Source organism: Phoca vitulina, unplaced genomic scaffold, assembly GCF_004348235.1.
Source record: "Phoca vitulina isolate PV1807 unplaced genomic scaffold, GSC_HSeal_1.0 scaffold13, whole genome shotgun sequence".
NCBI classification, from domain to species: Eukaryota; Metazoa; Chordata; class Mammalia; order Carnivora; family Phocidae; genus Phoca; species Phoca vitulina.
In genome coordinates this window covers 2,184,574-2,197,283 of record NW_022589716.1, presented here as the reverse complement: position 1 = coordinate 2,197,283, position 12,710 = coordinate 2,184,574, and the positions used below count along the sequence as shown (strand labels likewise).

General features: G+C 50.9%; 1 protein-coding gene across 1 annotated transcript; it reads left to right on the top strand.

Moving 5' to 3' along the window:
* Window positions 1-4,186: 4,186 nt before the first annotated feature.
* CCDC194 (coiled-coil domain containing 194) lies at window positions 4,187-6,251 on the top strand. The gene is made up of 3 exons (XM_032412121.1): window positions 4,187-4,510; window positions 5,623-5,719; window positions 6,115-6,251. The coding sequence occupies exons 1-3, from the start codon at window positions 4,187-4,189 to the stop codon at window positions 6,249-6,251; spliced, it is 558 nt and encodes a 185-aa protein (XP_032268012.1).
* The last annotated feature ends 6,459 nt before the right edge of the window (window positions 6,252-12,710 follow it).

Sequence of the window (12,710 nt, the reverse complement as noted above, 5' to 3'; positions counted from 1 at the left end):
TTTTTTTTTTTTTAAAGATTTTATTTATTTGACAGAGAGAGACACAGCGAGAGAGGGAACACAAGCAGGGGGAGTGGGAGATGGAGAAGCAGGCTCCTCGCTGAGCAGGGAGCCCGATGCAGGGCTCGATCCCAGGACCCTGAGATCATGACCTGAGCCGAAGGCAGACGCTTAACTACTGAGCCACCCGCGCGCCCCACTGAGACTCTTCAAAAACTCACCGACCTTGATCCTAACTCTCATGCAGGAAAATCGATCCTGGCTCTGCATTGTATCTCCCAGCCAGCCCCAGACATTAGGGGAAAAAAAAAAAAAACCTTCAAAAACTGGATAAAGCCCACAAAACCATCAATCCGAAGTACTAGACCCAGCCTTCAAGGTTTTTTAACAGCAGAAAGGAGGAAATCAAAGAGGAAAAGGAGAAAAATATCAAAAAACGATCTCAGGCTTATCAGCTCCTGGCTACTGCCCTCACTGGAGCGATTCTAGAAAAGTCCTACCGTGCTGGCTTAACCCAAACATTCAACAAACCCCCTCCAGGAGCTTGTTACGCTTGCGGTAAGCCTGGCCACTGGTCCAAACAGTGTCCCAATAAAAAAACAAAAACAAAAAAGGGCCACCCAAAACGTCTTGCCCCTCCTGTAAGCAGGTTGGCCGCTGGAAGAGTGACGACCCCATCCTCAAAGGGGGGGGGCATCTCCCAAAACCTGTCCTCAGGGCCCAAATAGGAGAGAGGATCAGCCATATCCCTGGTGGCTGATCTCTTGGGACTTCAGGATACGGAGTGACACACCCCAGGATCTCCCTGGATTTTCAGGACCCTCTCTTCCCTCCCGCATCTCTGTTGTTGGGGTTGATGGCGTTCTTTCTTCAGCTACCAGACTCTTGTCATGTGCCCTGGGAGATCAAATCTTTAGCCATCTCTTTCTTTTTTTTTTTCTTTTAAAGATTTTATTTACTTATTTGACAGAGAGAGACACAGCGAGAGAGGGAACACAAGCAGGGGGAGTGGGAGAGGGAGAAGCAGGCCTCCCGCGGAGCAGGGAGCCCGATGCGGGGCTCAATCCCAGGACCCTGGGATCATGACCTGAGCCGAAGGCAGACGCTTAATGACTGAGCCACCCAGGCGCCCCTAGCCATCTCTTTCTTATTCTGCCACGCTGTCCTCTCCCAGGACAAGACATTGTGACCAACCTAGGGACTCGCTTTCATCTGCACCCCGTACACCCCCAATCCCAATTCCTGGGACTCCTTACTGAACCTACACACCCTGCTCCCACTTCACTCTTTCCAGTTATGACTCCAGGTCCCTCGTCCATATGGGACACCTCCAAACCAGTTAAGGCTACTCACCTCACCCCCATCACCATATACCTCAAGGATCCTACTTTTTTCCCTTCCGAACCCCAATATCCTCTCAAACCTGAGGCCTTAAGAGGCTTGCAGTCCCTCATTTCCAAATTCCTTTCCTCAAATGTATTAAAGCCTACTAACTCTCTACAATACTCCAATCCTTCCCGGCAAAAAGCCAGACGGTTCTTGTAGATTAGTTCAGGATCTCAGAATTACCAATGAGGCAGTCCTCCCCAAGCCAGACACCCCTCTCTCCACCATTCCACCCTCCACCATGTACTTCAGTGTCTTAGATCTTAAAGACTCATTTTTCACTATTCCCATCTCCCCAGAATCCCAAGACCTTTTCGCCTTAGCCCAACACAGTTAACTTGGACACCTCTCCCACGGGGTCTTAGGGATAGCCCCCACCTCTGTGGACCAGCTCTGGCATCAGATCTTTCCCACCTCTCCCTTCCAAATAGTACCCCTCTCCAACCTGTGGATGACCTCCTTTTCAGCCCTGCTGGGCCCACTTCTATTTCTGACACCATCACCATCCTCACCTTCCTAAACAACAAAGGTTATAGAGTCTTCCTCTCCAAAGCCCATCTTAACCAACAATCTGTCCATACCTAGGATTTTTGCTTACACCGGGACAACTGACCATATGGCCCTGCATGGAGCCCAACTCTCGAACCTACTTCCTCTGTGGCTCACCCCCCACTTGGAAGGGGCACTGCGCCCTCGTGTACCTAGTTCCTGATCAGCACTTTCCCAACTCACCAGCCCTCACACCCCTAACACAGGGTGTAACAGGCATTCAAGTAGAAACCCAGTGTTTTTGTATCCCGCCCCTGTAGAACTGAGCCAATGTCTATCCTCATCCTCCTTGGCATCCTTATGGGAATTGGGTTAGGCACAGGAGGAACAGCTCATCCTATCCATACGTGGGAACCCTCTCTTTCCTTGAGTCAAAAGTAGCCGATTTGGCTTCCACACCCTAAGCAACACGGAGACAGTCTGATTCCCTGGGAGGAGCAGTTCTTCAAAATCCTCTGGTTTTAGACCCATTGACTGCTAATGAGGGGGTTACTCGTACCTTATTGTGGAAGAATGCTGCTTCTATGTAAATGAGTCAGGTCAGGTCTTGGACAGCCCTGAGAAAATTATCAACTCAGCTAGGGACAATGAGGAACAATATAAAAACTGGGGGGGGGGGGGGCTGATTGGTTCTTCTGGAAACTAGATATCTGGTCTTGGTTCTCATGGCTCATTCCATTCCTGGGACCTTTGGTGGTTATCGGATTAGCCCTTATTTGGGGGTCCATGTATTTTAAAATATCGAATCTCCTTCATCCCGGACGGAATCTCAACCCTTGGTAGCTCTCTGAGGTCTCAGCAAACTCATGCTCAGGCCCCCTTGTCCTGCGAGCAAGATGCCACCAACATCCGCCTCACTCTCATCCCTCCTGCCTCTGGGTGCGGACAGCTCTGTGACCCTGCTCAGCGGGAAGTAGTTACAGAAGGATGACCTTCTCCCATTTTCCCAAATCAAGAATAATTTCAAATAAAGAGAGGAGGGAACGAAAGGGTTCTATTCAAAGCCCCCTCCCCAGCCTAGCTTACAGACAAAATTCACAGGTGTCTGTACTTGGCCCTGACTCTTTGTTTTTCCAGATCACGGTGCCCCTCATTCCCCAAAAATAGACCACCACGACAAAACATATTCTTCTCTAGCGAGACTGCAACCCACATCCCAGATGAGCCCAGACAGAGCCCTCCCCCCACCCCATCCCCCAGAAACTTGTCACCTCCTGCTCTACAGGGCCAAGTGTCGACCCCCTCCTCACACACCCTCCCCCGTGGGCACAGCTGCAACCCTCCCACATCCTTAAAACCCCTTAAAAGGCCCAGCCTGACAGAAACTCAGGGCGACATCTCTCTTGATGTCTGGCCCCCCTCCCCCCTTGGAGAGTGATTAAACTCTGTCCTGCTTGTTGCTCTACTCTTTGCGGCCAGCCCGGAGTCACCCTAACGCAAGGGAAAGAGGAGGGGGAAGGATGAGGAGAGGGAGACAGAGGGGAAGGAGAAGAAAAGGGGAGACACAGGGAGAAGGAAGAGGTGGAAGAAGGGGAAAAGGAAATGGAGGAGGGCCCTGAGGAGATGAAAAGAAGAGGAGGAGGAGGAGGAAGGGAAGGTGGAGGAGGAGGGAGAGGAGGGGGAGGACGAGAGGAGGAAGAGGAGGGGGAGGAGGGGGAGATTCGCTTCTGAGAGGAAGGGACATCGCTAGTCGTAGACCGACCTGGATCTGATTCGCGATGTAAGTTCGCCCCCTGGCGGCCTCGTGGAGATCGGGCAGGGAGATGGGACCGCTCCCCTCGGACATCTGCCCCCTGACCCTCTCAGCCAGTCACAGAAAGCCTGGCAGCCTGAACCAGGCCGACCTCAGTCGGTGGGGTAGCCTCCCGTCTTTTAGCCTCAGTTTTTCCATGAACAGAATGGGGAGCCTTGCCGAGTACCCCCAATGCAGATGGCTGCTTTGGGAGGATGTGCTCACATGGTTCCCACTCAGTCCTGTGGGGCAGGAGCTAGGGCCATCCCCCCTTCACAGTGGGGGAGACTCTGAGGCTCGGAGGACAGCACATGGGGTGCAGAGGCAGGACCGGAACCCAGGACCCCCAATCCTGTCCTGGGCTCCGGTAGCCTAGGCTGGCCCTTGGCCAGGGTCCAGCCCCTCCCAACGGACTCGGGAAGCCACGGCCGGGAGGGGCGGAACCGTGGGTGTCCCTGGCGCCCCAAGGTGCCAATTAAATGCTCGTGGCTGTCTGGGGCCAGAGCTGTGGACAGCGGCATGGCCGAGCTGGGGCCAGAGCCGGGCCGCGCCTGGCGGGTGCTGGCCCTGTGCGGGGCGGCGGTGTTCCTGGCGGCCGCGGCAGCTGGGGCGGCCCTGCTGGCCTGGAATCTGGCCTCCTCGACCTCCCGGGGACCTCGCTGCCCACAGCCAGGGGCCAACACCACGGTGCCCCCCGTGGACCTGGCGCCTGAGCTCGAGGAACTGCGGCGACGGCTGGCAGAGGCGACCCAGCACGAGGAGGCTCTGGCCAGACAGCTGGACCAGGCCAACCGAGTCGGTCGGGAGCTGGAGGAGGCACTGAGGGCCTGTCAGGGCCGCCAGGTAGGTGGTCAGGGTGGTGGGCTGGGGAATCCAGAATTGGGAGAGGGCATGCACACACATCCCCACGGTGGCCCGCCTGTGCACTGGTTTCCCTAATTCTTTAACTGAGGGGAGCAAATGAGAATAGCACCATAGTCCCTTCCAAATCCTACAATACTAGCTCCCCCTGGAGTCTACCTTCTGAGGAAGAAGGCCCCCACGGTTCTCTGCTATCTGCCTAATAGCTGGTGATGGCTAGGGAAGCCCCGGGCCCCTGAGCCCAGCTGGGGAGCCCCTGTGCTAGCCCTCCCCCTGGGTGCCCACTCAACCTCCCCCAGCCAGCTCCAGCAGCCCTATTTTGAGAGAGGGACATTCATGTCACCTGTAATTAGGAAGCTAAAGTTGGCCTCTTGGGGGAGGTACTGGCCAGGTCCTCCCTTTTCCTCTGGCCACCCCTTCAAACTCTTTCTTAACCCTTCCCAGCCCTGGGCCTTGCAAAACAACCATCCTCAAAGTCTCAATCTTCCCTTTACTAACTATTCTGTATCTCTGTGTACCAGGCCCAGCAGGGGTTGAGCGGTGTGTGAATTTTAGAAATCAACACAGACCTCTACCCTTTACCTGCCTGCCTAAGAGAAGGGCCTGAGGCCACTGAGGTTAAGAGAAGCCTGTTCTGGGTTCAAATTCTGACTCCGCCACTCAGTGGGAGATGTTCTGAGGAAGCCAGGCCAGTTGTTTTGAAGAATGTCACCCGTAGCTGAGGGAGCGTACTCCAGAAACCCAATCATTGTCAACCACCAAATTGGCGTGTATTGGTTTAAAACCCTAGTCGGTGAGTCTAGAAGAAGCTGGAATTGGAACCGGAGTCTCACCGCAGAGCTAAACCGTTTCCACATCCGGTGGCTTGGGGTGGGGGGCGGTGGATCTGGACAGAGCAGCGGTCACCACTCGGTGCGGCAGGCCACTTCTGTGTTTTCTAACCACAGGACTCCCAAAGGACATTCCAAATAAAGCTCAGGGAACGCGGTGACCAGTGTCTGTTCAGTCTGCCCCAGAAAGAGGGGAGACTTCACTTCTTCTCTCCCCGCCCCCTCCCACCCCCCTACCTTCCTCACTTCCCCTCCACTACTCAGAGCCGGCTTCAGACCCAACTGATGACCCTGAAGACGGAGATTGAAGAGGCCAAGGCACAGGGGACCCAGATGGGGGCTGAGAACGGGGCGCTCACAGGTGTGTTGGGGCGCAAGGCGTGGCCAGGGCTGGAGTGGGAGGAGCCTAAAAGGTTCCTGGTTACGCAAATGGCAAGCACGGGTGCAAACGTAAAGGACACGCAAATAAACGCGAAAAGTTATGAAAGAAATGCACATAACACTCAAAGGCCACGCAAATGTCACAAAAACAATGCAAATACAACAAAATATGCAAACGCCACGTACACGACTCCCGAAAGCAATACAAACCTATAAAAAGCTCTGCAAATGACACGTAAAGGTCATGCAAACAGCACACAAATTTAATTCAAATAAAGCAAAGCTGCAAATAGTATGCAGACTGTAAACTCGAACGCCTGCATTAGCGGGGCGGGAGAGAGGTCTCGGAGCTGACCCCGCTCCCTGCGCCCGCAGAAGCCCTGGCGCGCTGGGAGGCGGCGGCCATGAAGTCTGCGCGGAGGTTGGACGAGGCACAGCAGCGCGCACGCGCGGCCGAGGCCGAAGCCGAAACTTGCGCAGCCCGGGAGGCGGTGCTGCGCGAACGCGCGTGAGTGAGGGGCGGGGCCCGGGGCGGTGGACGGGCGCGGTGCGTGGCCAATAGCTGCGCAAGACTTCGTTCTTTCGGCCAATCATCACATGGAGGGGGAAGAAGGGGGAAGGGTCCCTGGGATGGAGAAGGGGTGTGGCCATGTGGGCGGGGCCTTGGAGAGTTGAGTGATGGGAGAGTCGAAGAGGGGATCCTAGAGTTGGAACCTAGGGGTGGTGAAGGATGTAGTCTCTCTGGAGGTGAGCATCTCCACGTTGGGGCCGGCACTCTGGAGGCATTTGTCCCTGGGGTCGGGCTTACATGGAGGGCCTTGGGGAAGGGTGAGGATAGGAAGAAAATGATGTAAGGAAAAGGTATTGAGAGAGGACGGGAGCGAGGAGGTGGAGCTCCTGGAAAAGGAGCTGGGAGTCCCTGGGGAGGAGTCCCAGGAATGGCTGGGGGTGGAGAAAGGATAGGGAATCCTGGGGAGTGGGGTTCTCAGGAAAGATGGAAGAGTACTGGGGGGAGGGGGACAGGGGTCCAGGTGCTGATGGGCTTCTCCCCACTTCTGTCAGTAAAGCCCTGGAAGCCGAGATGGGCCCCCAGCGCAGAGTGCCGCAACCCCGATCCCGCTCCGTGTCCCGACCCCGACCCAGCCCCCGTTCGCGCTCTCGCCCAGGACCCTCCGGGGGCTGCCGGAGGCCGGCGCGGCGCGCACGAGGGTGAGTCAGACCCCAGGAGGATGAGGCCTCTGAGGCCAGGAGGGCACACATTGTGGCTGGAACATGTATAGAGGTGCCCACGCTGGATGAGATGCCCCGTCGACACCCATCAACGCTCAGCTTTAGACCCAAGAACCACTCTGAACGGAAACTACAGGAAGGAGACTCGACCCTCTCTCCCCAACAATCTAGTGCTTATTTCACAGATGGGGAAACTGAGGCCCATTTGATAACACAATGAGATAGTGTTTTGGGACTTAAGTCCCTTCTAATAACAGTGTTGCTTCATCCCACAGACATGAAGACTTAGGGTCGAGCCCTAGCTCAAGAGTGACCTGGAAGGGTCACTTCTCCTCTCTGGGCCCCAGTTTACCTTGTCTGTAAATTGAGTGGAATCATGTTTAGTGAGCCAGCCTATCAACTGACTGAGATGTCACAATGGGAAAACTACAGACCCCTCTTCCTATGAGGAGGGTATGAAACTCCCAAATGGAATTTTAGCAAAAGGAATTAAGCAACACATTTCTTAAATACATCACAACAAAGGGGACTTATGCCTGAGATGCAGGGATGGTTCAATATTCACAAATCTGCTAATAAAATTCACCATACTAATGGATCAAATGAGAAAAGTTCTGAAAAGGCCATCAAAATGAGTGCCAAGGTGAGGATAACCACTGTCAAGTATTTAATATTGTTCTGGAGGTACTAGCCAATGCACTTAGACAAGGAAAAGAAAGAAGAGGTATGAATATTAGAAAAGCAGTAGGGAATTTATAGTTTGGATCATATGTAAGCACTGTTTATATAGGTCAAAAATAATAGAAATATCAACAATTTCATATGGCTCAATTTCACATTAATTTTGTCTTTTACCTTATATTTGACATAACTTCAGACTTACAGGAAAGTTGGAAGATTAGTACAAAGAATTCCTGGATACTCTTCCCCCAGATTCCACAAATGTTACCACCTTTGCTTTATTATCTCCCTCTCTCTCTCTCTCTCTCTCTCTCTCTGAGCCTTTTATGAAAATTTGCAGAAATGATGTCTTGTTACCCATAACACCTGAGTATGCCTTTCCTAAAAACAAGGACATTCTCCCACATAATCACAGTAAATTACGAACATCAGAAAGTGGACATTGATTGATAAAACACTATTATCTAATCTACAGACTTTAATCAGACTTTGCCAACTGTTCTAATAATGTCTTTTATAACAAAAGAATATCCTGGCTCACACATTGTATTTGTCAAGTCTTTCATCTCTTTTAATCTGGAACATTTCTCAGTCTGACTTTGCCTTTCATAACATTGGCATTTTTTTTTTAAAGATTTTATTTATTTATTTATTTGAGAGAGAGAGAGAGAAACAGCATGAGAGGGGATAGGGTCAGAGGGAGAAGCAGGCTCCCCGCCGAGCCGGGAGCCTGATGTGGGACTCGATCCCAGGACTCCGGGATCATGACCTGAGCCGAAGGCAGTCGCTTAACCAACTGAGCCACCCAGGCGCCCTTCCACATTGGCATTTTTTTAGAGGCCTGAGGCAATCATTTTTTGGAGTTCAAGTCTGGGTTTGTGTGTTATTTCTGTAAGATTAGTTTCAGGTTGGCATTTTGGGCAGGAAAGCCTCAGAAGCAATTCAACCTAATATTATTATCTCCTGGCAGTATGATTTTATATATAGAAAACCCAAGAGAATTAACTGAAACTTTCCTAGATTTATTTCATATAGGTATTTATACCCAGGAATAAATTAATTTCCTTATTACACAAAGAGCTCTTATAAATTAATTTTTCAAAAACAGCTCAGTAGAAAAAATGGGCAAAGAATATAGACAGTCAATTAATAGAAATGTAAGGGGAAAAAAGTGCCCAACCTCACGCCTCAAAAAGAAATGCAAATTGAAACAATGTGGTACCACTTTGTACCCATGAGTCTGGCAAAGATAAAAACAAACAAACAAAAAAATCACAAAGTACCCTATGCTGGCACTGCTGTGGAGAAACAAATAATCCCACAGGGTGCTGGTGAGACTGCTCATTGGTACAACCACTTGGAAGGGCAATTTTCTAGAACCTCTCAAAATTGAAAGTGCATGTATCCTTTGATCCATCAATTCCCCTTCTACAAATTTTTCTATAACCATATTTACATGTGTACAAAATGATGGACCAGGGACTCCTGGCTGGCTCAGTCCGTAGAGCGTGCAACTCTTGATCTCAAGGTGGCAAGTTCAAGATCCATGTGGGGGGCGGAGCCCACTTAAAACTAAATAAATAGGGGCGTGTGGGTGGCTCAGTCAGTTAAGAGTCAAACTCTTGGTTTCAACTGAGGTCATGATCTCAGTGTCATGAGATTGAGCCCCGTGTGGAGCTCTGCACTCAGCACAGAGTCTGCTTGTCCCTTTCTGCTCCCCCCCCCCCCGCCCCCCCCCTAAAAAACCAAAAAAAAATTGTAAAAAAAAAAAAAAAAAAAAAAAGATGGGGTGCCTGGGTGGCTCGGTTGGTTAAGCATCTGCTTTCACCTCAGGTCATGATCTCAGGGTCCTGGGATCAAGCCTCGCATTGGGCTCCCTGCTCAGTGGGGAGCCTGCTTCTCCCTCTCCCTCTACTGCTCCCCCTGCTTGTGCTTTCTCTTGCTCTCTGTCAAATAAATAAATAAAATCTTAAAAAATAAAAAAAAGAAACAAAACAAAATAATGGACTGAATGCAATGCAGAACCCTGGGTTGGATCCTGGAACAGAAAAACACTTAGTGAGAAGATCACATAAAGTCCAGAGTATAATTAATTTCATGTACTACAGTTAGTTTCTTAGTTTTGACAAGTGAGCCACGGTGTAAAAGAGCTTAACCATGGAAGAAGTTGGAGGAGGGCTATTCAGGGACTCTGGATTATCTCTGCAACTTTTCTGTAAATCTACAATTATTCCAAAATAAAAAGTTTACTTCTAAAAAAGAGGCAAAGGGTAAGGGGAGGGGAGAGAATGAGGACATTTATTATCACATCTTGGTAATTACAAAAAATTGGAAACCACCTCAATGTCCTCCACTTGGGGACTGTTTCAGTGAGTGTCCATCTGTCCCTACGGTGGAAATTCCCGTACGACTGTTAAAGGGGCCAAAGCAAATTCCTCTGAGAACATTAATGTAAAAAGCAGGAAAGTGATAATTTGTGTGCATTTTCCAAAATGCAGGGACGGAAGAGACTTTTACCCAAATGTCTCTGAAGGAAACACTGGTCACAGCTGTGGCCTCTGGGGCAAGAACTAGGGGGCTGAGAGTGGGGAGGGGGGGTGCCGTTTCATGTTTGTATACCTTTTTGTAAAGTTTGCATTTAAAATCATGCACATGGGGGCGCCTGGGTGGCTCAGTCGTTAAGCGGCTGCCTTCGGCTCAGGTCATGATCCCAGCGTCCTGGGATCAAGCCCCGCATCGGGCTCCCTGCTCCGCGGGAAGCCTGCTTCTCCCTCTCCCTCTCCCTCTGCTTGTGTTCCTTCTCTCTCTGTCTCTCTGTCAAATAAATAAAAATTAAAAAATCTTAAAAAAAAATAAAATAAAATTATGCACATGTATTACCTTTAATTAAAATTTGTTTCTAAAAATTCCTAAGAAGCTGGTATTTGAGGGGGTGGAAACCCTTGGAACTCTTTCCACCACGTCATCCAGTCCTGTTCATCATCCCCACTACCACCCCCAGGCTTGGAGGTACCAGATCAGGGCCTTTACCTGAGAGGACCTGAAGGGGGAACTGGAAGGCCAACTCCCAAGGAGGAAGTGAGGCTGAGGGGAGGAAGGTCTAACCGCTTAGTTCTGCTGACAGCCACCAGGGGTCGCCCCAACTTGCCCACCCCGTTGCCTCCGGCTAAGCGCTCGCTCAGAGCTGGAGAGGTTAAGGGTGCGTCCGGAACCTCCCCCCACCCCCACCCCCAACTGTGGCGTCAATCCAGAAGTGGGCAGGAAGTGGCTTCTCCTTCTGGAGTCAGCCAGAGCTGGAGACCAGGAGACTGACCTTGCTTTGTCTGACTTAAGACCCCTTCCCTGTGCGGCTGTGGGATCTAAGGGTACAAGGGCTGGGCTCAGGGTTGTAAATGGGACCTAAAACATATCATTATTATCCATGTACTCTGGTGGCTTCATCTTGGCCATACCACTGGACCCCTGAAAATCAGTTTCGGGGTTGGAGGGAAATAGGGAGCCAAGGCAGGTGTGTGAGCAGGAAGGGCACAGTTAGATCTGGTGTCAGAAAGAATTGGGAAGAAAGAGAGGGCACAGACTGAGGGCTTTGATCCCCCAGGGAGACCATTGGACAGGTAGTAGGTGAGGATTGAGAGTGACCTACGGAGAACAAGCCCAGGCGCCCCACCCCCTCACCCCCCTCCCTCCCCAGCCTCCCGTTTGCTCTGAGGCTCCCTCAGCTGCCCAGGGAAGTAAATAGCACTCCTTGGTGGGACTGCCTCCTGGACCCCACCTGCTCCCACCTCACAGGGCCAGCCTTTGGCCTGCCCTTACTCTGTTCTGCCTCCCACTCTCTATTACTCAAAGTCTCGTCTCTCTTTATCTGTCTCCACCCCTATCCCCAGCATACCCTCCTAGGTCCCTACCCTGGTTTCCCCTATCCTTGTCACCCTGGAGCCCCCATCCCATGGCTGCGGTGACAGTAGGAGGGACAGAAATGGGAAGTGTGGTGCAGCTGTAGACAGAGAGCACCTGGGACAGCGGCAGTCTGACCCTGCCAGGGCCCCCTATCCCAAGTAAGAAGTGGTTTGCCTTTTAACAGGCAGTATCACGGAGGCCCAGAGAGGACAGACTGTTCCTCTCCAATAGGCTCTCTTTGCTTCCTCTGTCACCTCCCAAAACTCAAAACATAATCTCATTTTAATTTAACCTAAGTGGAGGGTTTTTTGGACTTCACTGAAATTTTTCTTCACCAGAAATATTACTTCCTTAAGGACCTTCCTAAAGTTCTGTGAGAGTTATTTTTTGTTTGTTTGTTTTCTAAGATTTTATTTATTTGGGACGCCTGGGTGGCTCAGTCGGTTAAGCAGCTGCCTTCAGCTCAGGTCATGATCCTGAGCTTCACTTTGGGCTCCCTGCTCAGCAGGGAGTCTGCTTCTCCCTCTCCCTCTGCCCCTCCCTCCCTGCCCTGATTGTGCTCTCTCTTTCTCTCGCTCACTCAAATGGATAAATAAAATCTTTAAAAATAAAAAAAAAGTTTAAAGATTTTATTTATTTATTTTAGATAGAGAGCACAAATGGGCGGGGGGGGGGGCGGGCAGGGAGGAGGAGCAGAGGGAGAAGTAGGCTCTCTGCTCAGCAGGGAGCCCAAAGCAACGCAAGGCTCAATCCCAGGACCCTGAGCTCATGACCTGAGCCAAAAGCTTAAGTGGACTGAGGCACCCAGGTGCCCCTCTGTGAGAGTTTTAAAAATCTTGTGTCTCCTTGAGAATTTCAGTGTCAGTTTTAGGTAGTGACACAAAGTTGACTTTCTCATAACACTTTCCCCTTCTCTGCACAAATAAAACCAAATTGATTGTTTTTAATTTAGAAGACAAACAAACAAAAGTTTAAAATCAAAGCCTGATTTTGTGATGACCCTCCAAGGGAATTCAGAGGGGTTCATGTGCAAAATTTCCTGTGACCATGATAAATTGTTTTCAGGAAAAAACCAAATGCTCACATCAGGACCAATGCATTTGACCTCATGCGAATCCAAAGACTTGTCATTCGCTTCCTCCCTTGGGGATTTTCTGGCCAGG